The sequence below is a fragment of the Schistocerca serialis genome, chromosome 4 (assembly GCF_023864345.2).
Source record: "Schistocerca serialis cubense isolate TAMUIC-IGC-003099 chromosome 4, iqSchSeri2.2, whole genome shotgun sequence".
NCBI classification, from domain to species: Eukaryota; Metazoa; Arthropoda; class Insecta; order Orthoptera; family Acrididae; genus Schistocerca; species Schistocerca serialis.
In genome coordinates this window covers 674,084,672-674,110,200 of record NC_064641.1, presented here as the reverse complement: position 1 = coordinate 674,110,200, position 25,529 = coordinate 674,084,672, and the positions used below count along the sequence as shown (strand labels likewise).

The window sequence follows — 25,529 nt, the reverse complement described above, 5'->3', positions numbered from 1 at the left end:
GTACTGTACAGGCTCTTTTCTGCATTATACTATGAATTATTAAGTTTGTTCTGAGATTTGCTTTCTATTCCTGCATTAGGCATGTTCCATTTCATACAAAAAATCTGCAAATAAAAGTGGACTGAACGCATCGGGACTGAAATACTTCTATGGTTTGGGCAGATTTCTGAATTATATACGTGCCAATTTGAGAAAGTTTTACTGTGTTATAAAGCCGTTCACATTGAATAAAAGTAAAGCATTAGATATAGAGCTTTTAAAAATGATTGACAGAGGATACTGTCCTTTCTCTATAGTTGAAGATACAGAATTTAATGTGCATTGCCCAAATTATAATTAACCAAGTCAAAAAAGTTGTCAAACTCTCCAATGTCCAGTTTATTATCATGAGTTATTTTATAAACTTAAAAATTATTTGACCACCGCAAAGGCAGTCTGTCTTTCTTCCAATGCATGAGTGAGTGTAAATAACATTAATTTCTATCCACTCACTGCACATTTCATAGATGGGAAGAGTGAACTAAAGTCATACTTTTAGAGTGCTTACAATTCTAAGACAGACACACTGCAGAAAACATCACAAACTGGGTTATGTCTGTTATCCCAAATATGATATCAGTTTTAAAATCACTACTGTACTCAAATTAATTGCCATGCTTCTGAAACTTCCACATACCCCATGCTTTGCACATTCTTTAAACCACACTGCACAACACGCAGTTCAGAAGTCCATACAGAAAACCACTGATGAGGTTGAATGAGTTGTTATGTTTCTCAAGAAGAGACTCTTTGCTTTAAGCAAAGTTGCTGAAATGCAAGAAAATTTTAAAAAAGACCTACTGAAACTGAAATAAGATGTCCCAACTAGATGGAACTGTTACTTACGAAATGTTGCAAGATTTACTCTAAATAAAGATCATATAATTTCTTGCCTCGCTATTTTACATGGAAAATCAATCACCTTAAACTTAAAAAAGGTACAGACTGGGAGATAATGCAACAGGCTTTAAGGATTTTGAAAGTTTTCAATGATGTAACCAAAGAAGTGTCCTCAAACAGTCTCACTTTTAAAGATGAAAATCTTGCCAAGATCAATGGAATGGCAGCTAAAATCTTTTAAAGACAAAAATACAGAATATCCTCAAGAAATAGTCATTGGTTGATAAATTGGTTAAAGAGTTATCTGATTGATTTGGGGTTACCTCCTCCAATGAACTGATTAGTCAGGCAACGTTACTGGACCCCCCATTCATAGGCAAGGATTTTCAGAGGGCAAAACGTGCCAGGCCTGCTACATGAAGGATAATGCAGAAATGAAAGTGTTGGCTGTTCAACAAGAAAAAACAGAGCTCATTTCTCAACCAGTTAACACTGTGACACATGTGACTTCTTCAATCTCGGAGGAGAGTAATGAAACTATTAGTCAGCTGCAAGCAAGTCATGTCCCAGAAAGTGTGCAATTGTCGGACTGGACAAATATTTAGTGGAGAGATATTTGCCTAGAAAGCAATTCCTTAAACTGATGGGAAACAAGAAAATTGCTGTGGCCAGCACTGCATCAACTGGTTCTAAAAGTGTTGCGTGTCACAGCAACATCAGTGGCCTGTGAACTAATATTTTCAAAAGCAAGACAAATGTGCACTGACGAGAGAAAGAGACTCTCATTGACTAAAATGGGTTAAATTTTATTTATAAATAACAAGACTGATTAATTTTTCCTTTGTGGGAAAATACATGTTAATAATGACTGTAAATGATGAGTACAGGTACATTTCATTTATAGTGGGTATTATTTTTAAGTTGTTTTTTCAATAAAAGTATTAAAATGTAACAGGACTCAGTCTCTATTCTTAAAATTTTTCTACTTGATAAAAAATATTTAGGATTTTGTTGTAATGTTAATAATTTTTGCAGCAGACAAATTTTAAAACTTTTGTATCTGAAAATTACTAGGGACATACCACAAAATTATTGTGGGGTCTTGCCCATTTGTCTTGTATAGGGTGCCTAATGGGTGCTGCATTCTCAGAATGCTTTACAACAATTCAAGCAAATAAAATTAGTAGTTTTATTTCAGTAAAGCAGATTGACAATACGTAACTTTGAAATAACAATGGCATAGCAAGCGATGGGTGACATGCAACATAAATCCGAGTCCTCTGCTATATAATGTTCATGCAAGTTTTACAGACAGTTTGTGGATCACTAATAACTTATATCATAGCACTCTCTGCTAGGCCATACTAATATCTGCAAATACTGTCCCAATAGTGAGCCGATACTGAGCGATTACTGGGCAGCCGAGGCTGGCAGGAGCAGCACTTATATTCTCCTCTGGTAGAGGCCGCTCCTGTCATGGTGCAGTCCTAATCAGCACACCATTGGCCACTGATGTTTCACTGCCTTGTCTTCTCTTGCATTCTTCATCTTCGTTCAGGCACTTGTGGTTACACCAGAACATTCCTCCCCCCCTCCACCCCCGTTCCCAAGTTAGTTAATGAAGCGATTACTTGCTCATAAGACAGTTCACCCAAAGTTTTTTAATTAATCTGAACAGTGCACTTCCTATGGTGGATAATTGATATGGAAGTTTCACAGTACCTAGTACATTTTGCTGAGTGAGGGTATGGGTTTCAAACTGGGACAACCACTCAAGAAATTGTCTGAAAGGTGGTATAGAAGCTGTAGTAGGCGGTGCTTGTTCCGGCAGGCGCGCAGCATTGGCCAGTAGCTGTTGCTCCGTGTTGAGTAATGCAGAAATCTACTGCATCTGGAACTGAAACATCTGCATTAGCTGTGTTGCATCTAATGCTTGCATCTGTGGTGTCTCAGCATGGGGCGAGACAGGTGATGTCGGCATGTTGGAAGTGACAAATGCAAAAACAGATACGGCGAGCAAGTAAAATAAGGACAAGAAAAGAAAATTTCTGCAATGCCCATCTGAAAATACTGGTTAGAAAAAATGACAAGAAACTTTTAAAGCAATTAAGTGCCACTGCAAAGTAAAGACAAGAGAGAATTAAGGTGCCAGCACTATGTAAACGAAAAGTTCGTGGCCATCGGGCACTGGGTTTGGAGGATACTCATCACCAAATGTGGGGACTTGCCCACTCGTTTCATATAGCATGCCTGAGGGATGCTGCTTTCTCGGAATGCTATACAACAATTCAAGCAAGTAACGTTAGTAGTTTTATTTCAATAAAACACATTGACAATATTTGACTTTGAAATAACAATAGTGTTGGAAGCAATGAGCGACATGCATCATAAATCCCAGCCTTCTGCTACATATAATGTTTATGCTAGTTTGACACACAGTTTGTAAATCACTAATAACTTCTATTGTAGCACTCTCTGCTAGGCCACACTAATACTCTCTGAATACTGTCCCAGTACTGAGCTGATGCTGAGCAAATACTGAGCAGCCAAGGCTGGCAGGAGTGCTGCTTATATTCTCCTCTTGTAGAGGCAACTTCTGTCATGGTGCAGTCCTAATCAGCACACCATTGGCCACCAATGTTCCACTGCCTTGTCTTCTCTTGCATTCTTCACCTTCATTCAGGCGCTTCTGGTTACACCAGAACAATTATTTCTCCTTTTTATATGTTCTTTCAAAATAGGACCAAATCAGATAAAAATACAGGATTAGTGACCTGAGTTGAAAAGGCAATGCATCTTCCTTTTACTTATTTCTGTTAGTGAATAGTGAGTGCTGAATCATGAAAAAGAATTAGTTCATTGCAGTGAGTGACCACTTGTGATCTGATCTCTGAAAAGAACAGTTTTGCCCATCTCTATTTACGGCCAGCAGCTGGGTGCTATATTAAATTATTTCACCTCCAGGATGTGTATGCGTCAGGAAATCTGCGAAAAATCTGGGAATTTTTTGATCTGAGAAAAACACAAGCATTTTTTAGAATTCAGGGAATTTTTTATTGATTTCATTTACATTTAAATTTTTGTAATTTTGACTGGTAAGATCAGATACTCCAACAAAAAATTTTACTTTGTCACACTACTGCCAAAAAATACTGCAGCAAGATAACATAAATGAGAGGAAAACAACAAAATAAAATTGTAGTTGCAGAGAAAATGTGCCATTTACAACAAAACAACCTGCACACACAAACCACTGCCAACAGCAAAATATGTCAAAGGCTTTAGGATGAAGCCTGTGCAATACTTTGTAACAATAAACTGCTTTTGATGAGCGTCATGTCACAACTGTTTACATTTATAACAAGTCGCAGGAAGAGTATTGAGATTAGTCTTTTGAGAAGCATTACTTTCAAAGTAAATTTCCTTTTTACGAAAGACGAATTATGTTATGAGTGAGAATGTGCAGTTAGTTTCTTAAATGATAGAGCATTTGACTCTCATTCAAAACATAACACTGTGAGGACCAGCCGCTGAGAAAAATTTTGCACCCAGAAGACCAACCATTTATGCCATTATTTAAAATTTATTGGTATATTTGTGTCTGATATATCTTAAAGGGTAACATGCTAAAAAAGACCAAGCTTGAAGGGTAGTTTTTCATATTTATTTTGGATCTTTCATAGATTAAATATTGTGTGACCAATGGCAAAAATTATAATTATTCTTCAAAAAAGTGAGGTGAATCTTTGAGCAATTCCAAACATACTTGACTTTTCTATGGAAATGATGAAGTGCTCGTCGGAAAATTTATTCAGACAGATAATATACAAAATGTTCAGTGCAGAGCAGTGAAATTTATAATTGTGCTTGTCAGAAGTATTCAGCTGCAGCAATTTAAGCTGTGCTATTAGAATCCTGCATAACCACACCTTCAGACATCCAGTATTGTAGTTAAAAATTTGGCCTGTCATGTAGCTATACTAAATGTATATTTATTTAAACCATTAACTTGTGTGTTCGCACTACTTAACAGTGATGTTGCTAATGGCGGACTACATTACAAGTCCTATGTTCTGAATATCTGCTGTCATTGGCTGGTGAATCACATAACATGAGCTATGATTGGCTCACAAAAGGGTGTCACATTCTCAGTTTCAGTGCTTTCAAAGTTACCATGCTGTAATTGGTGGAATTCATATTTATACTTTTGTAATACAAAAATTTGCAATGTACTTACTGCTGCACATCAAAGTGCTATACAAACTGTGTTGTTTTTTTGCTGGCTTTCATATCCTAAAGTGCCGGGAAGTTCTATGCCATTATATTATACGTTTACCATTCAAAGGATTTATAGGTTTTACAGCTCTGAGGGAATATATATTATTGCTTAACATGGAAAAAGTGTATTTTCACTTGGGGAAAAGTGTATTTTCACATGGAAAAAAATGCATTTTTAACTATGAGATCTGGGAACTTTTTTATTGTCTGCTTATACACTCTGACCTCATTAAATAAAGTAAAGAAACTATCGTATTTAAATAAGGACTACTTATTTATTAATTTGACCAGGTCCTTCACCTTCCATTTATACATCTCCCATTCCGATAATATGTCTAATTTCAACCCCTTAGGCACTGTGAGTAAAATTTTCGTAATACTTTCAAAACTTGGACTGTGTGTTTCTCTAATGAAGCCCAAAAACAGTCTTGTTGTTCAGACTGATATGTTCCTTAAATCCAGTGTTAAAATTAGGACATGATCGACATTGTAATCTATACCTCAAATGGCCTGTTGTCTGAAATGCTTCTTAGTACTGCTCAGGGAAAATGTGTGCTAATTTTTCTTTCATACAGGCACAATACATCAGCTCATAAAATTTTTTACCCTTAAGTGGCTTCATGTAGTGTTTATTATATTTTGATAATCTGTCTAAACTTCTGTTTAAATGATTCAGTACTGGCATTTGTTTGAGAATACATAAATCTCTTTGCATTTCTGTTTCAAATAATGGAAGATTTTATGAAATTTGAAACTTTTGGGCAGTACACCAGTCAACTGACAGTCATAGCGCAAAAGCACAGTGATCTGAAGGCTGCAAGTATTTTTGCGGCAATACATGATGCTGTTGTTAACACAGTGCAAAGTTTTAATATTTTTTCCAATTATACAGTGCTGTTTTTCTACAAAATTTGGAGTGATTCAAGGGTTTTCAAAATAGAAATTATAAAATTTTCAATTCTGGCAGTGCCTGGGGCTGTTGCCAGTACTATAACGCTACAGATAATATTTTAATTTTTAATCAAATATTTAATGTTACAATTTCTGTTAAACAATATAAGGGAAACATAGATTCCTATTTGCTGTTAAGATGACTGAGGTAGTGCAGTGGTTAGCACAGTGGACTTGCGTTCGGGAGGACGATGGCTCAAACCTGTGTCCAGCTATCCTGATTTAGGTTTTCCATTATTTCCTTAAATTGCTTAAGGCAAGTGCTGGTATGGTTCCTTCGAAAGGACATGGCTGCTTTCTTTCTCCATCCTTCCCTAATCTGAGATTGAGCTCCATTTTTAATGACCTTGTTGTTGACAGTATGTCAAATGCTGATCTCCTCCTCTATGACATGTTAAGTAGCAGACAGGCACAATGAAAAGACACTTACACTTTAGCTTCCAGAATGCATTCCGGTCCGAGCTGCCGGAGATGGCAGTCATGTGTGTGTGAGGTGTGCTTGCTTGTGTGAATGAATGTGCATTTTATTTCCTGACAGAGGCTGTAGTCGAAAGCTAATGTGTAAGTGTCTTTTCGTTGTGCCTGTCTGCAACTTAACACGTCATCTTTACGGTCAATACTAATCTTATCTCTTACTTATATTGTTGATATTCCAGCCTGGAGTTTTCACAGTTACTCTTTATGAGAATTGGAATAATATTAAAAGCTTTTACAATAGGAAAATTTGTGATGTTTCTATGCAAATGTAATTGTGAAATTAAGAGGCACACACTGAGAGGTACTATTTGAAATAAGAAGAGTCACACCGATACATGAACACATATTGAACACTGATGGTGCCTATCAAGTACACTCAACCACATTTGCTAAGTTGACCTACTGTAAGGAAGCCAGTTGTGCCAAGGACAGACTGTTGAAATGTGTACCATAAAGACAGAACAAAACTTTTATATATTACACTGGAATTATATTACAACCACATGATAAAGAGGCATGTTCATATTTTTCATTGATGATGTACTTTTTGGGGTACAGAGTGGTTCAATAATGAGTAGTTCAAAAATAGTCTACATTAAGGAATTTACATTAAGGAATATGGAATATATGTACAACTGTGATAGGGAAATAAATAAATAACTCATTATTCAGCTAATTTTGTAAAGTTTGTAATTTAACAGGCTGATTTGCTGTATCTTTAACTGTGTATTTGTATTTAAATATGGAATTTTGTAGAAACAATTCCAGTGTTTATATTTTGACAGATAATAGAACTCATATGAAACTTGGAACACAAAAGTTCCTTTACTTTTAGAAGATGGAGGCCTACGTGTAGTAGTTGGTCCCCCATCAGGCACCTCCCCAATTGGGGTACAGTAGGATGCCTTCCATATACTGAGCCAAACGAATACGCAGAGAGGATCAAAACTACCAGTTCCCAGGCTAACAATATAATCTTGCTTTGAAAATTCTAAAGACATCTTGGCGTCCCAGTACATCACAATTAACAGAAATTGGTAGATACAACATTGTTAAACACAATATTACTAAATAAATCACAGAAAGATTTCAAACAGTAATTCCCATAACCAGAAAAGATAATTAGTAAGAACTACAAGAACACCATGTGTTTTTTCACTTTTTAACTGAATTGAGGATTCCATCTTGTTTGCAAAAATGCAATCAACTGCATTAGGAACTATAAACATGGCATCAGCTAACCAGTCTGAGAAAACAACAGAAATCAGATTCCAAGGCAAATCAACCAATGTTGGCATATCGAGGACAGGAAAATAAATAGGGGCACTCTGTAAATATTCAGCTTCAAGGAAGACAACTCAGAGAAAATCACATTTGTAAATCCTTTATTTACAATGGCCAGTTTTGGTAAAACAGGGTTACCATCATCTGATCTCAGTAGAGGCTGATTCAAGTGTCCAATTCAGGCTATAAATTTACTCCACCCAAGAGTTTCCCCTTCCTCTGTCCAGTCACCCCTCCCAGTCCACATCATCGTCGTCATGCTCTGCACCCCACTGCGTGGCTCGGGCACCCTTGCATAACATGTCTAGTGCGGGCACTTGTCACCCCTCCCTCCCATATTCCTGGCCAGCAAACCTGGTGCTGCCCTCTGAGCCACTAGCTACCCACCTTAGCTCTTCTTCCTTCCTCTCACCTCTCTCACCCTCCACCCGACAAATCCCCCATCCCTTCCTAGACCATCTACCAAAATGCAATCCTGGCATTGTATGTCGAGCTGGGATAATGTCAAGGCATAGGTGTGTGTGTGTGTGTGTGTGTGTGTGTGTGTGTGTGTGTGTGCATTTACATTCTGCCATAACTTTCTCATTATGTTTCTGTCAGTCGTATGGGTGAATGTAAATGTTTAAAAACTTTTGTGTTAGATGTTCATAGAAAAAAAGGCTTGTGTGTGCTGAAATTTTATTAATGACATTAAATGGTATTTTCTTTCTTTTTTTAGGATATAATGGTGGACTGGCCACCACAAATCAACAGCTGATAGTGCAGAAATATAGGTCTGCATTTCTATTGTAATGGTGAAATTTGTTTTGAGAAAAGGGTACTATTTTCATGAAAATTTTATTAGACATATTGAACATCAATGATGGTATTGTATTTATTGTGGTATCTTTGTGAAATGTTTGCTGGTCAACTAAAATTTATATGTATATCCTCATTAGTGGAGTTTTGGTTATTTCTTTATATACAACATCAAGCCTTTTCCTGGGGACCAAGTAAGTTTATTGTGTGTTGACGTTTCTACCAGTCATTTTTTGTAAGCCGAGGAAAATGTACAACAAAGAAATTAGGAATGGCATAAATCAAAGCAGGCAGTTATGATCCAGACTGACATTATCTTAAGCCAAGTGACACTTGAGTAGTTATCAGTTTGTGAGAGGTGCATTAAGAAAGCTCTTATCATTTGAGATTTATCTGTTTGACTTCCATGTTAACAAGGTACCAACAGTGGTTTATCTGCTTTTGACATGTGTAGTTGCAAAGAAAGCTGAAAGTGTTTTTTGTTGATTTATCTTTGTGAGGTGATTCTGGTGTGACGCTTGTTTCTGTTGCTGTCGTAGCAAAATGGAATGTAAGTACGATGTGAAATATAATGAACAGCACTCTCATAAACTAATAGAAAAATAAATGTATAATTACGTGTTATTTATTATGTGGCTTACTTTCTGAAGCAATTGACAAAGTAATTGCAGAAAGTTACCAATAAAATGAATATAACTAGTTCGTCCCCCGCCCCCCCACACTAGTATCTCTATTGGGCAACAATTTTTTCCTTCTTTTGAAAAGACTGGTCACGACTAATCTACATTTTATGCACTGTGTGTAAAATTAAATACTCAGTGTAATGCAGTAACTAAGAGAAAAATCATATAACATTAAAGGGTTATAAAGTAAAATAAATAAGCGAAAGGAAGGCATAAAAAGGGATCAATTTAAATTATTGTCTGAAAAGTTTATATTGAAACTAGTTTAACATGAAGAATGAATTTTATACTCAGTCTCAGCTTCTGCATAACTAAGGGAGTGTGGTGCTTCTTTTCTGCTGACATGTCATCCAACTTGTGCATTTCTCTCCAGTATAGACTGAGTTAGTAGTCTCATGGTCAAGCTGTACTAATTTTAAAAGGAAAGTAGTGTTTCTGAAAACTTATCTTCCGCACATGCATTAAGGCAGGCAACTGATTCATAAAGAATGACTCAAATGCCTCCAAAACATAGCACTGACAGTTCTTGGAGGCAGCAATCTCGATCTGCACTCTAGATTAAAATTGACAACCTTTTCAACTATGTAAAGTGAGAAACATAGGGTTTCAGTTTGACTTTCCAGAAGTTCTGTGTTGATGGTTATCATAGATGTAGCTCTTGGATGTTTATACGGAAGAAACTGGAGACTTTGTATCTGATTGCAGGTTGAAACTCAGAAGCATCAATCACAATGTTACTGCAAAACTATTGAGGAATTTTCATGACAATATGCTAGTTATCCATCAAATTAGAGAATGATTAAGAATGATAAACTTGCTCCAACTAACAGAAATCTAACATGCATTGTGATAATGAGAGACAAGAAAGTCAACAGAGAAATAGTTACCTTTGAAAATGAATAAAAATTGGTGAAGGACTATTGTTATCAATATACATCTTGATTAAGCAGTGAAGGGGACAGGTGTCTCCTGACTGCAAGGGAGGTCCAGGCCCATCTGAAGCTGGTACTAATATAACATTAAATGTATTGAAATCTCTTGCACTGTGTTTTTAGTTTCCAACACAGGATTCATATTCAGTAGCTCTCATTTTCCTGTTTACAAGCAATTTAATGATACTGGTCAATTATTAAACATTATATGTTGAACAAACATGGCATCGATCGAGTACAGGATGCTGTCTGACATTAAGCAACACTTGGGAGAAATTTAATATTTATAAACTTGCTCAGAAATGTTCTTAAATTTTTGCAGCCCTATTAAACGTGCTGTTCAAATGCCATCACATTTGAGTTGTCCAGCTGAAATCTTCTCTTACTTTAGTAGAAAATCACAATATTTTTTGAGTTGCTGTAAGCTTAATTTGTGACGCTGTGCTGAGTGGCAAAATATCAGACAATGAATATCACTTATCATTATGTTCATTTCTGGCAGTGCTCTGTGTATGTGACAGATGACTAATTGCTGTGTGGTTTGCATTCCACATTAAACTGTTAGCCTGTTATGCCTGGCTGAGCAAGTCAGACCTTCTCACTGAAGACCACTTAAGCCGATTTACGCAGGTCCACAAGGATTGGATCATACAAGTCTGAATGACATTACATTAGTAGACAAGCTCAGGTTGTTACCAGAAGTTGCATCATGTTTATCTTGTACAAAGCAAGCAATGCACCTCCAACCTTGTGTACTTTTTCCTGTCTATTATTGTGTGATTTGAGAAATAATTACAACATGGTATTAGTTTATGTTTATGTAAATTAGTAGTTGTTGATTTCTTCTGCATGCTAACAGCTTATCTCTTGAAATTTGGTAAATGTTTGCTCTTCGGTGACTAGAAAACAGCTGTGTGGATTGTAAAATCAGCACAGTTTAGTCAATACAGTCTATGAGGCAGTAAACTGTCACATATGTTTCTGAAGTTATGTGTTGTACTGCCAGGAGTACAGGAGTACCGGCAGCTCCACAAATTTGGCTTCTGAGAATGTCTACCCTGGTTGGTGATGCTCTCTCAGAATAATTTGAGCAGGAAAGAAAGTTGGAAATTTGTGGTAAGGTCTTATGGGACCAAACTGCTGAGGTCTTCGGTCCCTAAACTTACACACTACTTAATCTAACTTAAACTAACTTACGCTGTGGACAGCACACACATTCATGCCTGAGGGAGGACTCGAACCTCCGACAGGGTGAGCCACACGGACTGTGACAGGGCACATCAGACCGCATGGCAACCCCGCGCGGCAATTTGAGCAGGAGAATGGTTTCCATAAGAGATATATTTCAAGCTTGCCTGCTTTCCTTACCAATAAGTGGTACATTCATAGTTAAGTCTCCTATTCAATATTCATTGTTAATGAAAAACTGTACCATATTGTGTTTCTCCTCCAATCACAGTGACTATTTGAGAACTGTGATAGATAAGACAGTTGGAGGAGAGGGCAGATAGCACAGGTATTAAAATTTCTCAGAGAAATGTGTTTGCATTCCTACTACTGACCACTAAGGCAGGAGGAAGTACTTTTAATGTGATCCTGAGAGAGCACTTTTCTGTGATGCAGTGATTTTATTCTGGGGGAGAGGACCCATGAGAATGCATTTCTTGTGGTTTACCGATATCTGCTCACCACATTGCAACAGGATGTATTTCCTGTAAGCTTAATTTAAGCTTATTGAGAAAGGGGGCTGCAGCTTTCTTACCAACTGATCTTTCACCTATTTTGAGAAGTGATGAAACAGGAGCAGTCTGTGTTATAAGATTCTGTGCAGTTTGTACCTTCTATGTGTGTTATTAGGTAGAAGATTTTAATTTGCTTTTGGGATGAATGGGTCATGTTGTTTTTTCCCCATTGACCACCAGTCACAATTCCTTCTTAAGTATGTTGAACTATTGGGCTGTTATAGAATGTGTATTTTAACAATGTATTTCACATAGTGACTAAAGACTGTCTCTTAATTATTTTGGTTTTCTGTGCTACAAAGTGAGTGCAGGTATGAATGCAGCAAAGCGGATTAGATTTCTATTTCATATTTTACCTTTTAATCTGTAGTTTTACACATTCTAGCAATATTTGCCTCAAATTACTTTTACTAAAATTTTGAAACCCCTATACATACAATTAACCAATCAATCATCAAATACTAAATACTTAGTTTGAATATGTTCCACAAGTTTGGAAATGTGTAAAATTAACAACTTAGTTGGCATCTCCTTGTATACACTGTACATGCCCTCCACAGCCCAGAGTATCTGTAACCACTGGACACATCTATTTGGGTCGTAATATCCTGATGGTATTTTTGGGTCTCGAACTGACTGAGATATCAGTATTGTATGATCTCATCTACAGTTATGGCACTTGTCGGTTGAGAGCTAAAACTTGGCTTTAAGCCGTCTCCACAGTGAAGCTACTTGTTGAAGATTGCACAGAATTATTTGAGGAACACTGTACTACTGTGCAAGGCTCTATTTTATGGGGCTTAGTGGACCCTATTCCAGAAGCATCTGAGTTGACCATCAGCAACTGAATCCTGGGATGTCTATCAGTGACACCTTTCTCTAATTGCTAGACTTCAGAGACAGTATTCAGACATTGCAGATGTGTTTGATTGTCTTTCTCTGTTCCAAACATCAGTGAAGTGTTGTATTTCAATTCGAGGAAGTGCCTCGAAACAAAATATTTACATGGAATCTCCGCTATATGAAGAGTAGCAACTTTCCTTATCATAATATTGTTACATTCCATCCTGGATTTTCCATTGTTTAGCTGTAATAATGTCATTATCAAATTGTGGTTGGACATTTAATGGTCGATGGAATATTCTTCATTTGTTGCTGAGGATGATGAAGTGCACTCGGTGTTCCTTCTTGGTTAGCACCATTGATTGTTGAATGTGACTCCACATAAGGCCATAGTAGATGTTGATGTAAACCAAATGCTGCATGACCAACAAAAAAAAATGTGGCACTTTTGGACTTTCTGCACCTGGTAGGCATTTTTTGTCAAGTAGTTTTTTCAAATACTTTCTAGTGATTTCCTCAGCGGATTGTGTTATAAATCAGCAATTCATAATCTTTTCCATAGCTACCAATATTATTCTAAACAAAACGGTACTTACTATCTGCAATTCTTCAATTACTTCAGAATGTTGGTGACTTCCTTTGACAGACTCCATGGGAAGTTGAAAGATACCATTCAGCTTAAAAATACCAAAGTGGAGAATTGTATTTAGTCAGTAGAAATGCTGGCAGTAACACAGAGGTAAGCAGAACTTCTTTCCAATACTTGGTCACGAAGGACAAAGTAGATTAGAGGATTTTAAAGGCATTGGAAAAAATAGAACCTGAGGAACCAAACTACCAAGTGTCTTTCTACCACAGTCAGCTGCTTCATAAAGAAAATTTTGACAGTAATGAATGGCTTCACTTTCAAATGGAGGTTCTTTGAGTTATTTCCAGTATTTAACTTCCTACCACAAAGCAATGTGAGATCTGATAATGTTGTTTGTTTCCATTTGCACAGGAAACAATGCTCATGTGCTCTAGTATGTGTTATGTTTGTAAACCAAATCAACCTGATTTATAAAGGGGAAAATAGTTTTTTAGCCAAGTGTCGTTTACGTCATGGCCTTGTGACGTGTCCTGTTAGTCTACCTTGTGGCAGGAGGGATAAGAATCAAAAGGTTGCATCTCCTCACCACCTTGGCTACACTACACAATCCAATTCCCACCTTTAGCAACAGAGCCAGTCAACACCATATTGTCCCTAACCACAGTCCTATCTGCAGTGTCTCAGCAACCTTTCACAATGTCTAGCAGCAACAAGAACAGTAGAAAATGGTGAAAACTGCTTATGGTGGTCTCTAGTGCGCATTCCTTCATGTGATTCTACCATCAGACACTAGACAAAATCAGTGGCTGAAGTACATCAAGTGTTCTTAGGTATACTATCCTCTAGGTAGGCCTACAACACTCTCCCCTACACCCAGCGAGACGTATGAAATTTATCATTCGCACTCAAAATTTTCTCAAACTGTGGCTCCAACTTAGTCGGTTGTATGAGTACAGTATCAAATGTCCCATCATTGAGGTCAGATATGTATTTAGATGTTGTAAATTTTAGCAGAGCAAATGTTTGTTCACACTTGTAGGTAGTACCAATTACAGGTAACACATATCATACAAGGTCATTGAGCTTGTAGTTTTTTTTCTTCCGGAAGAAACTTGTGATGTTAAAAGTATTTCCTTCTTTAAACCTGCCCTTCCTGGTGTCATCAGTTAGCAGAACAATGATAATCCATTTGCAGTGCTACCTGAACATTTTCCACTTAGCAAGGAAAGAGATTCTGGCAGTTTTAATAACTTGGAGTGAGCACCTAAATCTGAGAACATGGAAGATAAATCTTTCTTCAGATAACCAACAAATTACGTTGTGAACAAAAGTGGAAAACATGAACCATGTTGAACATTCAACGACTGGAAATTGATGAAGTATGAGAAAATTTTGTGCCTGAGATTGTGTTCAAAAAGTATCAATTTCTGTCTGGAAGCTATAAGGTGTGTGTAAAAATCAGAAGTAATATTCTCCTCTCCTTGAAGTTTTTTATCCATTTCATTGAAACACAGTGTAACATCAGCCAAGAGAGCTAGTTTCCATAGCCATTCTTTGTCCGACAGGACTTCCAAAGGACTGCTTTTCTCATTGAGAAATATTTCAATCTTTATTCTCAAAGAAACTGAGCTTGGCAAAATTTTACCACATGTCAACCACATTACTGCCATGTGGTATGAGATATCACTTGACAAAGATTCTACCTCTTTTAGAAAAGACTTCAATTGACAGCATTCGAGTCAATGAGATCAAGTGAAATTGACAGCATAAATTACAGCCTTCACAAAGCAGAACACAGCCACTGACTTGTCACGAAGGTCTTCCCGATGAGCAACATATGAGGGTAGTTTGGAAAGTTCTTTGAACAGAACAGAAAAAGAAAGTACTTACATCACTGAACCATTTTTTTAAAATTTTTCAATGTAGTCTCCTTGTAGATTAATGCACTTGGTCCAACGATGTTCCAGTGCCTTGATCCCAGAAAATGAGTTTCCTCCAGGCCTGCAAAATAGTTGTCAACTCCAGCTATCAATTCTTCGATTGAAGTGAATCTTCGTCCACCAAGAAAATTTTTTTGTTTTGGGACGAGATGGAAGTCTGGCGGAGCCATATCAGGTGAATAAGGCGGGTGTGGCAACAATTCATGCCTTAGTTTGTGTAATTCTGCCATGGCGACGGCACATATGCGGGCGCGTATTCTCTTGATGGAAGATGACTTTCTTTCCTTGCTAAACACGGCCTTTCTTCGCGTAACTTTTGTTGCAGTCAGTCCAGGAGGTCAGCATAGTATTCTCGAGTAATTGTTTACCCAGTGGAGAGACGAATCAGCATGTTTTCACTGCTTTGAATGTTGTTTTGTCTCTGGGGTATAGTAGTGCATCAAAGTTTCATCTGTGGTCACAAACCAGCGCAAAAAATCTTGTCCGTTTCTCCTAAAATGCGCCAAACATTGTTCCGATATCTTAATTCTCGTGCGTTTTTGATCCAGCATCAAGAGTCGCGGCGCCCATCTTGCAGATAATTTTTTAATTTCTAATTCTTCAGTTAAAATGTGATATACCCTTTCAGATGACATCTGGCAAGCGTGAGCAATTTCACGCACTTTCAATCGGCAATGCTCCATGACCATTTTGTGCACTTTTGCAATGTTTTCTGGAGTACAGACACACCTTGGCCGACCACTGCGCGGATCATCATCTAAGCTCTCTCGACCAAATTTAAATTCAACTGTCCACTTGGCAACAGTTGAATAATTAAGGAGCAGAGCCCCCCCAGTGTATTCTGGAAATCAGCATGAATGTCCTTTGCTTTCATACCTTTCTTTACGAATTACTTAATCACTGCTCGAATCACTCCAGGCAAATGCCGGGATGGTTCCTCTGAAAGGGCACGGCCGACTTCCTTCCCCATCCTTCCCTAATCCGATGAGACCGATGACCACGCTGTCTGGTCTCCTTCCCCAAAACAACCAATCACTGCTCGAATCTCGATTTTTTCCATCTTCGCAAATCACTACGCAGGAACAACAAAAGAGCCACGTCACTCCCATGGCTCTTTTCCTAGAGCACTGACGTGGCATGTGTTTACAGGCAACAGTTCAATGAATATCACGTGAACAACTCGTTGCACTACACTGACCTCTCGTGGTGATTCCGAGAACTTTTCAAACCACCCTTGTAGTGTATCTTACGTTAAATGGTTTGGCAAATACCCAGTGCTGTTTTTCTGGGGGAACGCTGAGGCATGCGTACCCCTAAACTTTTTCGTCGACCAAGTAATTTTTTTACAATGTTGAGAACTTGGAAGAGTGCCAAAGATTTATTTCACGGACGTAAATTTTTTATTTCATTTTCTCGTGTTGGTAATTGCAATACGAACAATACTTGTGCAGTTTTTGGTGGGAAAAGCGATGTCATTGACTGTTGAGGGTTGATTGGACTCAACTGTTTCATTTGAGGTGTATTATAGGTCAACTGAAGAGTCCGATACTTTTTTTTTTTTTTTCGATATGTTGATGAGGTCATGGCTAAATGCAGACGGGTGGTATCCCATGCTTCCGTTATAAGTAATTTTTGCTGCATTATATCCAATGTCGGAGTTCCCTTAACCTTTTTTTTAAGCAAAAAAGCACTGGTAATCTGGTAATACCACTTGTCTCACATTATGACTTGGTCTCCCAGTGAAACCTTCATATTTGCTGCATGTATTGCCAGGAAAACCATTGGCATTCTAGTACAGGTCGTGTATGGTTTTGAAGGGTAACTTATAAAGTTTTTCCTGCTAAAACAGTGATGGAGGTGGACATCGATCACTCACCATTTTGTCCATAGTAGGACACAGAGGCTCAGTAATGTTGACATTTGGTGGTAGTGGTGGCCTGGGGAGATGTGACAATTCATCCTCAGGGTCACAAAAACAGGCCTGGACGATGTGAGCTGTGTGAACAGAGGCCTACCGTCTTGAAATACAGCATCACCACAGGCAAACAAATGTTGTACCACGTGATGGTCCTGATCAGCTAAAATGGTCACATAATCCCAGGCAATAGTGCCACCTTGTAGAGTACTGCTCGAGCGGTTGGGATCCGTATCAGGTCGGATTGAGGGAGGACATAGAAGCAATTCAGAGGCGGGCTGCTAGATTTGTTACTGGTAGGTTTGATCATCACGCGAGTGTTACGGAAATGCTTCAGGAACTCGGGGGGGAGTCTCTAGAGGAAAGGAGGCGTTCTTTTCGTGAATCGCTACTGAGGAAATTTAGAGAACAAGCATTTGAGGCTGACTGCAGTACAATTTTACTGCCGCCAACTTACATTTCGCGGAAAGACCACAAAGATAAGATAAGAGAGATTAGGGCTCATACAGAGGCATATAGGCAGTCATTTTTCCCTTGTTTTGTTTGGGAGTGGAGCAGGGAGAGAAGATGCTAGTTGTGGTACGAGGTGCCCTCCGCCACGCACCATATGGTGGATTGCGGAGTATTTATGTAGATGTAGTATGCATGGGGCCCATGGAATATTGTAATATGGATGACCAGATCACTAAATCCCACCATGTTTCACTCTCGTAACATGAATATCCACAAACTGGAAACAATGTGAAACAAGACTCAACGACAAAATGACTTTCTCTCATTGCTCTGTAGTGCAGATTTTACAGCTTCAGCACTAGGTTTTAATCTTACAGGCATTTGCATCACTGATGAGTGGTTTTGAAATTCCAGCCCGCTTTATAATTCCCTCTTATAGAGCTTTCTTCATGCTGTTTGGATGGTGACAGTTATCGAGTACAACATACAGTTCTGCAGTTACTTTTGTAGCTGTCATCCTCTTATTTTTCGTCACAATACTCTCTGATGCTATCACTCGACAAACACTAGTGTCAGCGTTGCGACTTAGTGGATGACACATTTTCACTTTCCCTATATGCACCACATACGATTTCTCTTAAAACACCAAACACTTCAACTACTTTGATTAAGGAAGTACTCACCAAACGACCACCAACGATTTGCCCAAGTTCAAGTTCGCTTACCTCCGATATAATGTAGTCGTGACTACATAGAACACTGTTCCGACCATAACTGACATTTCCGACGTATTGAAGACATTTCACAGGGGCTGTTCTTCATCAAATAAGCAGCACAGCATGCAGGCTTCGCTAGCATCTGCATTTATGTTGAAGCATGCGTTTCTCGCGGCGTTTCCGTAATTTTCTACAATCTCTGTATTTCGGCCCCCATCTGTACCCTGGTACCTTTGAAATCTGTGTTAATATATATATATATATATTTTTTTTTAAAAAAAAAGGAAGACTTGAGCAGTATCGGAGAAGCCTGTAGGTTTGTCTAGGGCTATTTAGTACCAAGAACATCTAGAAACCCTTTTTCTTGACTGTCTGGATAAATTACAAACAATATCTTTAGTTCAAACCGCCTCTGCATTTGCGGAAATAGTGACTGGTTTACAGCATTTGGCCTTGTCAGGAAACAGTTCTTAAGCTGTAATTAAAATGGACCTCATTATCAAACTGTGCCCCATGCAGTTTTTCTTAGGGGAGACGAGTATCGTATTCCTTAAGAACAGCAATAACTACGTTATAGATAATACTCATTGGTTTATTGTGTTTATAACGAAATATTTCACTCCCCACGTTGTGTTGAATATAAGGCGCTCATTATCCCCTTTTATGTTTTTAGCTTGAATGGATGTATTTCACACGTACCCAAAAGGAAGAAAACTTCAAATAATAATAGTCAGAAATGAGTGGGAAGAATCGCACACAGTTTTGAAAAACTTCCGCTCAAGCGTGGCCAGGAGTGACCCATGGGCTGTATATTGGAGATCCCTGGACTCAATTATTACTGCACGTACACCACCGGAAAAAATTAGTACATCCTTTTAGAGGTTTCCAATTCACACAAGATCTATTGTTGCAATAGTGCATATAGAGTACATGAACTGATTACAGTTATCAATAGCACAAGCTGTTCTGAGGTACTAGGTTCTGACCCATGCTGAAACACCCATTTTAGTTCGTAGTGTAGCCTCCTCAGGTGACAATAAATACACTGACTCTGGCATCAAGTCGATCATACAGATAGCGAATACTGTCCTGGGATACATTATGCCATGCCTGCTCGACCTGTTCACGTAGTTCTACAAGTGTTGTTGGTTGACGAGTCACACAAGTCACTTCTCGACCCATCATATCCTACATGTGCTCCATTGGAGGCAAACCTGAAGATCTTCTTAGCCAGGGATGTTGCTGCACGTCTTACAGAGCACATTGAGTTTCACGGGCATTGTGTGGGCGAGCATTATCCCATAGGAGCAACATGTCACCTTTCTGTTGCAAGAACAGCAGAATAACAGCTCTAACAACATCCTGGATGTACCAAACGCTGGTTAGCGTCCCCCCCCCCCCCCCCCCCCCCCCAGAAACACCAAAGACGAACGAGAGTTGTACCTTATTGCCTGACTTGGGGTGGGACTAGAGTATGTTGAACAAATACACTCTACGAGACAGCAGGCTCCAGGTCTACATCATGTGCACAAGCGGCGATTACTTACTTGCAGGCAGAATCTGCTTTCATCGCTGGAGATCGTGCCGTGCCATTCCATCTTCTAAGTGATCCTCTGATGTCAGCAGTCGAGCTGTGTACATCGATGCTGTGGCGTGAACAGAAGACCGGCTAGAGGTGTGCATGACCATAGTCCCACTGCTAATAGCTGTTTCACAGCAGTTCATGTAGATACTTCTGGGCTCACAAGCCCTCTTTTCTGTGCTTATGGTAGCTGTACAATCTGTCACTGCTGCCCTTACAGTATGACAATCCTTTCTGGCGTCCGTGCTGTGTGGACATCCAGGACCTCACCTATGGGGCCAGTCGGAATGGTCGAGTGGTTCTAGGCGCTACAGTCTGGAACCGCGCGACTGCTACGGTCGCAGGTTGAATCCTGCATGGATGTGTGTGATGTCCTTAGGTTAGTTAGGTTTAAGTTGTTCTAAGTTCTAGGGGACTGATGACCTCAGATGTTAAGTCCCATAGTGCTCAGAGCCATTTGAACCATTTGAACAGATGGCTCTCTGGTAGCTGTGTTACTATGCTGTCTGTTGGCAGACGACATTGAAACCATTATCAGTACATCCATTTGCCATCATCAGATCAAAATCTATGTCGTCTTTTCAGATGTACTAATTTTTTCCGGCATTTTGTATGAGATTCATAATCGTACCACCTTTCCTGGAGAACATTGCACATTCGTTATTCAGGGATTAGAAAGATTTTATGGATTTTCTTACACAAACTACAAGTACATCAGATATACCGTGTGCTAATTCCAATTTAGTGCTTCAAAATACTATATACAGTGTGAAAGATCATAAGAGTCTCAAACCAATGCTTGTGAATAAAATTGTAAACAAAAAATCTAATTTATATAACCGTTTTATCTGTATCTGAGTCCTTTGAATTGCACAGTCACATTGCTTGACAATCTGTGGTAACATTTAAATTATTCCCTTGGTATCAGGTGTGTTTCACGTAATGTGAATATATCTATCCACATATACAGGGTGAGTCACCTAACATTACCGCTGAATATATTTCGTAAACCACGTCAAATACTGACGAATCGATTCCACAGACCGAACGTGAGGAGAGGGGCTAGTGTAATTGGTTTATACAAACCATAAAAAAATGCACGTAAGTATGTTTTTGAACACAAACCTACGTTTTTTTAAATGGAACCCCGTTAGTTTTGTTAGCATATCTGAATATATAAACAAATACGTAATCAGTGCCGTTTGTTGCATTGTAAAATGTTAATTACATCCGGAGATATTGTAACCTAAAGTTGACGCTTGAGTACCACTCCTCCGCTGATCGATCGTGTGTATCGGAGAGCACCGAATTATGTAGGGGTCCAAAGGGAACGGTGATGGACCTTAGGTACAGAAGAGACTGGAACAGCACATTACGTCCACATGCTAACACCTTTTTATTGGTCTTTTTCACTGACGCACATGTACATTATCATGACGGGTGTGGTACACGTACACACGTGGTTTCCATTTTCAATTACGGAGTGGACTAGAGTGTGTCCCGACATGTCAGGCCAATAGATGTTCAATGTGGTGGCCATCATTTGCTGCACACAATTGCAATCTCTGGCGTAGTGAATGTCGTACACGCCACAGTACATCTGGTGTAGTGTCGCCGCAGGCTGCCACAATACGTTGTTTCATATCCTCTGGGGTTGTAGGCACATCACGCTACACATTCTCCTTTAACGTACCCCACAGAAAGAAGTCCAGAGGTGTAAGATCAGGAGAACAGGCTGGCCAATTTATGCGTCCTCCACGTCCTATGGAACGCCCGTCGAACATCCTGTCAAGGGTCAGCTTAGTGTTAATTGCGGAATGTGCAGGTGCACCATCATGGTTCAAATGGCTCTGAGCACTATGCGACTCAACTTCTGAGGTCATCAGTCGCCTAGAACTTAGAACTAAGTAAACCTAACTAACCTAAGGACATCACACACATCCATGCCCGAGGCAGGATTCGAACCTGCGACCGGAGCGGTCACGCGGTTCCAGACTGAAGCGCCTTTAACCGCACGGCCACATCGGCCGGCTTGCACCGTCATGCTGATACCACATACGTCGACGCGTTTCAAGTGGGACATTTTCGAGCAACGTTGGCAGATCATTCTGTAGAAACGCGATGTATGTTGCAGCTGTTTGGGCCCCTGCAATGAAGTGAGGACCAATGAGGTGGTCACCAATGATTCCGCACCATACATTTACAGTCCACGGTCGCTGTCGCTCTACCTGTCTGAGCCAGCGAGGATTGTCCACGGACCAGTAATGCATGTTCCGTATATTCACTGCCCCGTGGTTTGTGAAACCCGCTTCATCCGTAAACAGGTAGAACTGCAACGCATTCTCTGTTAATGCCCATTGACAGAATTGCACTCAATGATTAAAGACATCACCATGTAATTGCTGATGTAGCGACACATGAAACGGGTGAAAGCGATGACGATGCAGTATGCGCATGACACTACTTTGACTCAGTCCACCGGCTCTCGCAATGTCCCGTGTACTCATGTGTGGGTTCATGGCAACAGCAGCTAACACACCAACTGCACCCGCTTCTCCTGTGACGGCCCTGTTACGGACCCATTTGCGTGCTACGACCATACCTGTTGCATACAGTTGGCGGTAGATGTTTTGCAGTGTGCGGCACGTTGGATGCTCTCTGTCCGGGTACTGTTCTGCATACACCCTGCAGGCTTCAGCTGCATTTCGTCAACACTCGCCATAGATGAGTATCATTTCCGCCTTTTCAGAGTTCGAATACACCATGGTCACAGTTCCTACAACACTACACTATCACAGAGGTCTGGTAGCACGGTGTACTACAGTTGGTCTGCGTGCGGAGACGAATGCAGAATAACAATAGCAGCAAGCGCTACATGCGCACACTGCGACAGCTAGACCAAACCACAACATTGCACTACAGCCACACTCGTAAACACGGTCGTCATCGTAAACATGTCCCTGCAGATGCTACTCGCCGTCCGTGGCCCGTGTTTGTTACAACACGCAACTGAACGTCGGAGGTTTCAAGCGTCAACTTTAGGTTACAATATCTCCGGATTTAATTAACATTTTACAATGCAACAAACGGCACTGATTTCGTATTTGTTTATATGTTCAGATGTGCTAACAAAACTAACGTTGTTCCATTTAAAAAACGTAGGTTTGTGTTAAAAAACATACTTCCGTGCATTTTTGTATGGTTTGTATTAAACAATTACACTAGCGCCTCTCCTCACGTTCGGTCTGTGGAATCGGTTCGTCAGTATTTGATGTGGTTTACGAAATATATCCAGCGGTAACGTTAGGTGACTCACCCTGTATACGAATGAAACCACTTTAAAGTGCAGGGGGTACTTCCATATGTACCACAGCTTCTTCCCATTTCATTCGCATATGGAGAGCGGAAAGAATGTCTGCCTAAATGTCTCTGTGCATTTGTTAATTAGTGTAACTTGTTTTTCGGTCTGTGCCAGATACGAAGGGAGTTGTATCTTCGTTTACTGATGAGTTATAGGGAAGCTTTCGCAGGATAGTTGGCGTTGTCTTCAAACGTCTGCCAGTTAAGGTTTTATAACATCGCCTTGCCGCTCTTTCGGCCAAAAGCCTTGCCGCAGTGGTAACACTGGTTTCCATAAGACCACCGAAGTTAAACGCCGTCAGGCTTGGCTAGCACTTGGATGTGTCACCATCCGGGTCTGCCAAGTGCTGTTGGCAAGTGCGGTGCACTCAGCTCTTATGAGGCCAATTGAGGAGCTACTTAATTGAGTAGTAGTGACGCTGGTTACGAAAACTGACAACAGCTGGGAGAACAGTGTGCTAACCGCATGCCCTTCCGTATCTGCATCCGGTGATGCCTAAGGGTGAGGATAACACGGCGGTCGGTCGGTACCAGTGGCCCCTCAAGGCGTGTTCGGACGGTGTTTATTTGTTTGCTTGCTTGACACTCTTCCACGGGTCAAGCAATTCTGTGTGTCATTTCATGCTGGCCTTCTTTGTAGACATTCATTATCCCCGATTATTCCTGTTAGATATCATTCCTGCTCCAGCACACTTGAACAACTCTAGGATGGACTCTACGAGTATTTTGTAAGCAACCGTCTCTCTAGACTCACTGCGTTTTCCAGTATCCTAACAATGTATCGAAGTCTACCACTTGTGTTACCGATGTGATCATTCGATATGCTTCTCAGTTGTTACACCTAGTTATTTTTACTGATGCCAGTTGTGGTTCATTAAGAGTGTAATCATAAAATATTACGTTTTTTAGTTTTCTGAATTGCATAGTTTTACATTTCTCAGTATTTAAAACAAGTATCCGGTCTTTGCACCACTCTGAAATCTTATCAAGACCTGAAAGGATGTAAGTACAGTTTTTTCTGGCAGCACTTCTTTGCAGACAACCACGTCATGTGGAAAAAGTCTGATGTAGCTGTTATTACATTCTGCTGGGTCATTAATATCCGACATTGACAGCAAGGGTCCCAACATAACTCCCAGGGGTTCGCATTGAGTTACTTCTGCTTTTGTTGATGACGTTCCATCCAAGATAATGTACGGCATCCTCCTTACCAATAAATTATTAATCCAGTCAGAAATTTCGCTCGATACCTTCATGTGATCGTGGATTAAGTTTTGCCCATTTCCTTGACCAAACTGCATTTTCATGTGAGCACGTGAATCTACGTACACTCCTGGAAATTGAAATAAGAACACCGTGAATTCATTGTCCCAGGAAGGGGAAACTTTATTGACACATTCCTGGGGTGAGATACATCACATGATCACACTGACAGAACCACAGGCACATAGACACAGGCAACAGAACATGCACAATGTCGGCACTAGTACAGTGTATATCCACCTTTCGCAGCAATGCAGGCTGCTATTCTCCCATGGAGACGATCGTAGAGATGCTGGATGTAGTCCTGTGGAACGGCTTGCCATGCCATTTCCACCTGGCGCCTCAGTTGGACCAGCGTTCGTGCTGGACGTGCAGACCGCGTGAGACGCCGCTCCATCCAGTCCCAAACATGCTCAATGGGGGACAGACCCGGAGATCTTGCTGGCCAGGGTAGTTGACTTACACCTTCTAGAGCACGTTGGGTGGCACGGGATACATGCGGACGTGCATTGTCCTGTTGGAACAGCAAGTTCCCTTGCCGGTCTAGGAATGGTAGAACGATGAGTTCGATGACGGTTTGGATGTACCGTGCACTATTCAGTGTCCCCTCGACGATCACCAGTGGTGTACGGCCAGTGTAGGAGATCGCTCCCCACACCATGATGCTGGGTGTTGGCCCTGTGTGCCTCGGTCGTATGCAGTCCTGATTGTGGCGCTCACCTGCACGGCGCCAAACACGCATACGACCATCATTGGCACCAAGGCAGAAGCGACTCTCATCGCTGAAGACGACACGTCTCCATTCGTCCCTCCATTCACGCCTGTCGCGACACCACTGGAGGCG

At 40.1% G+C, this 25,529-nt stretch overlaps 1 protein-coding gene across 1 annotated transcript in view; it reads left to right on the top strand.

The window, feature by feature from the left end:
* LOC126473151 (tRNA pseudouridine synthase Pus10) overlaps positions 1-8,806 on the top strand; it is an 81,164-nt gene extending 72,358 nt beyond the window's left edge. Inside the window, exon 9 of the mRNA XM_050100010.1 lies at positions 8,588-8,806. Coding sequence (XP_049955967.1) covers positions 8,588-8,626 — 39 coding nt within the window. The 3' untranslated portion in view covers positions 8,627-8,806. The remainder of the gene's footprint in view (positions 1-8,587) is intronic.
* Positions 8,807-25,529: the final 16,723 nt, after the last annotated feature.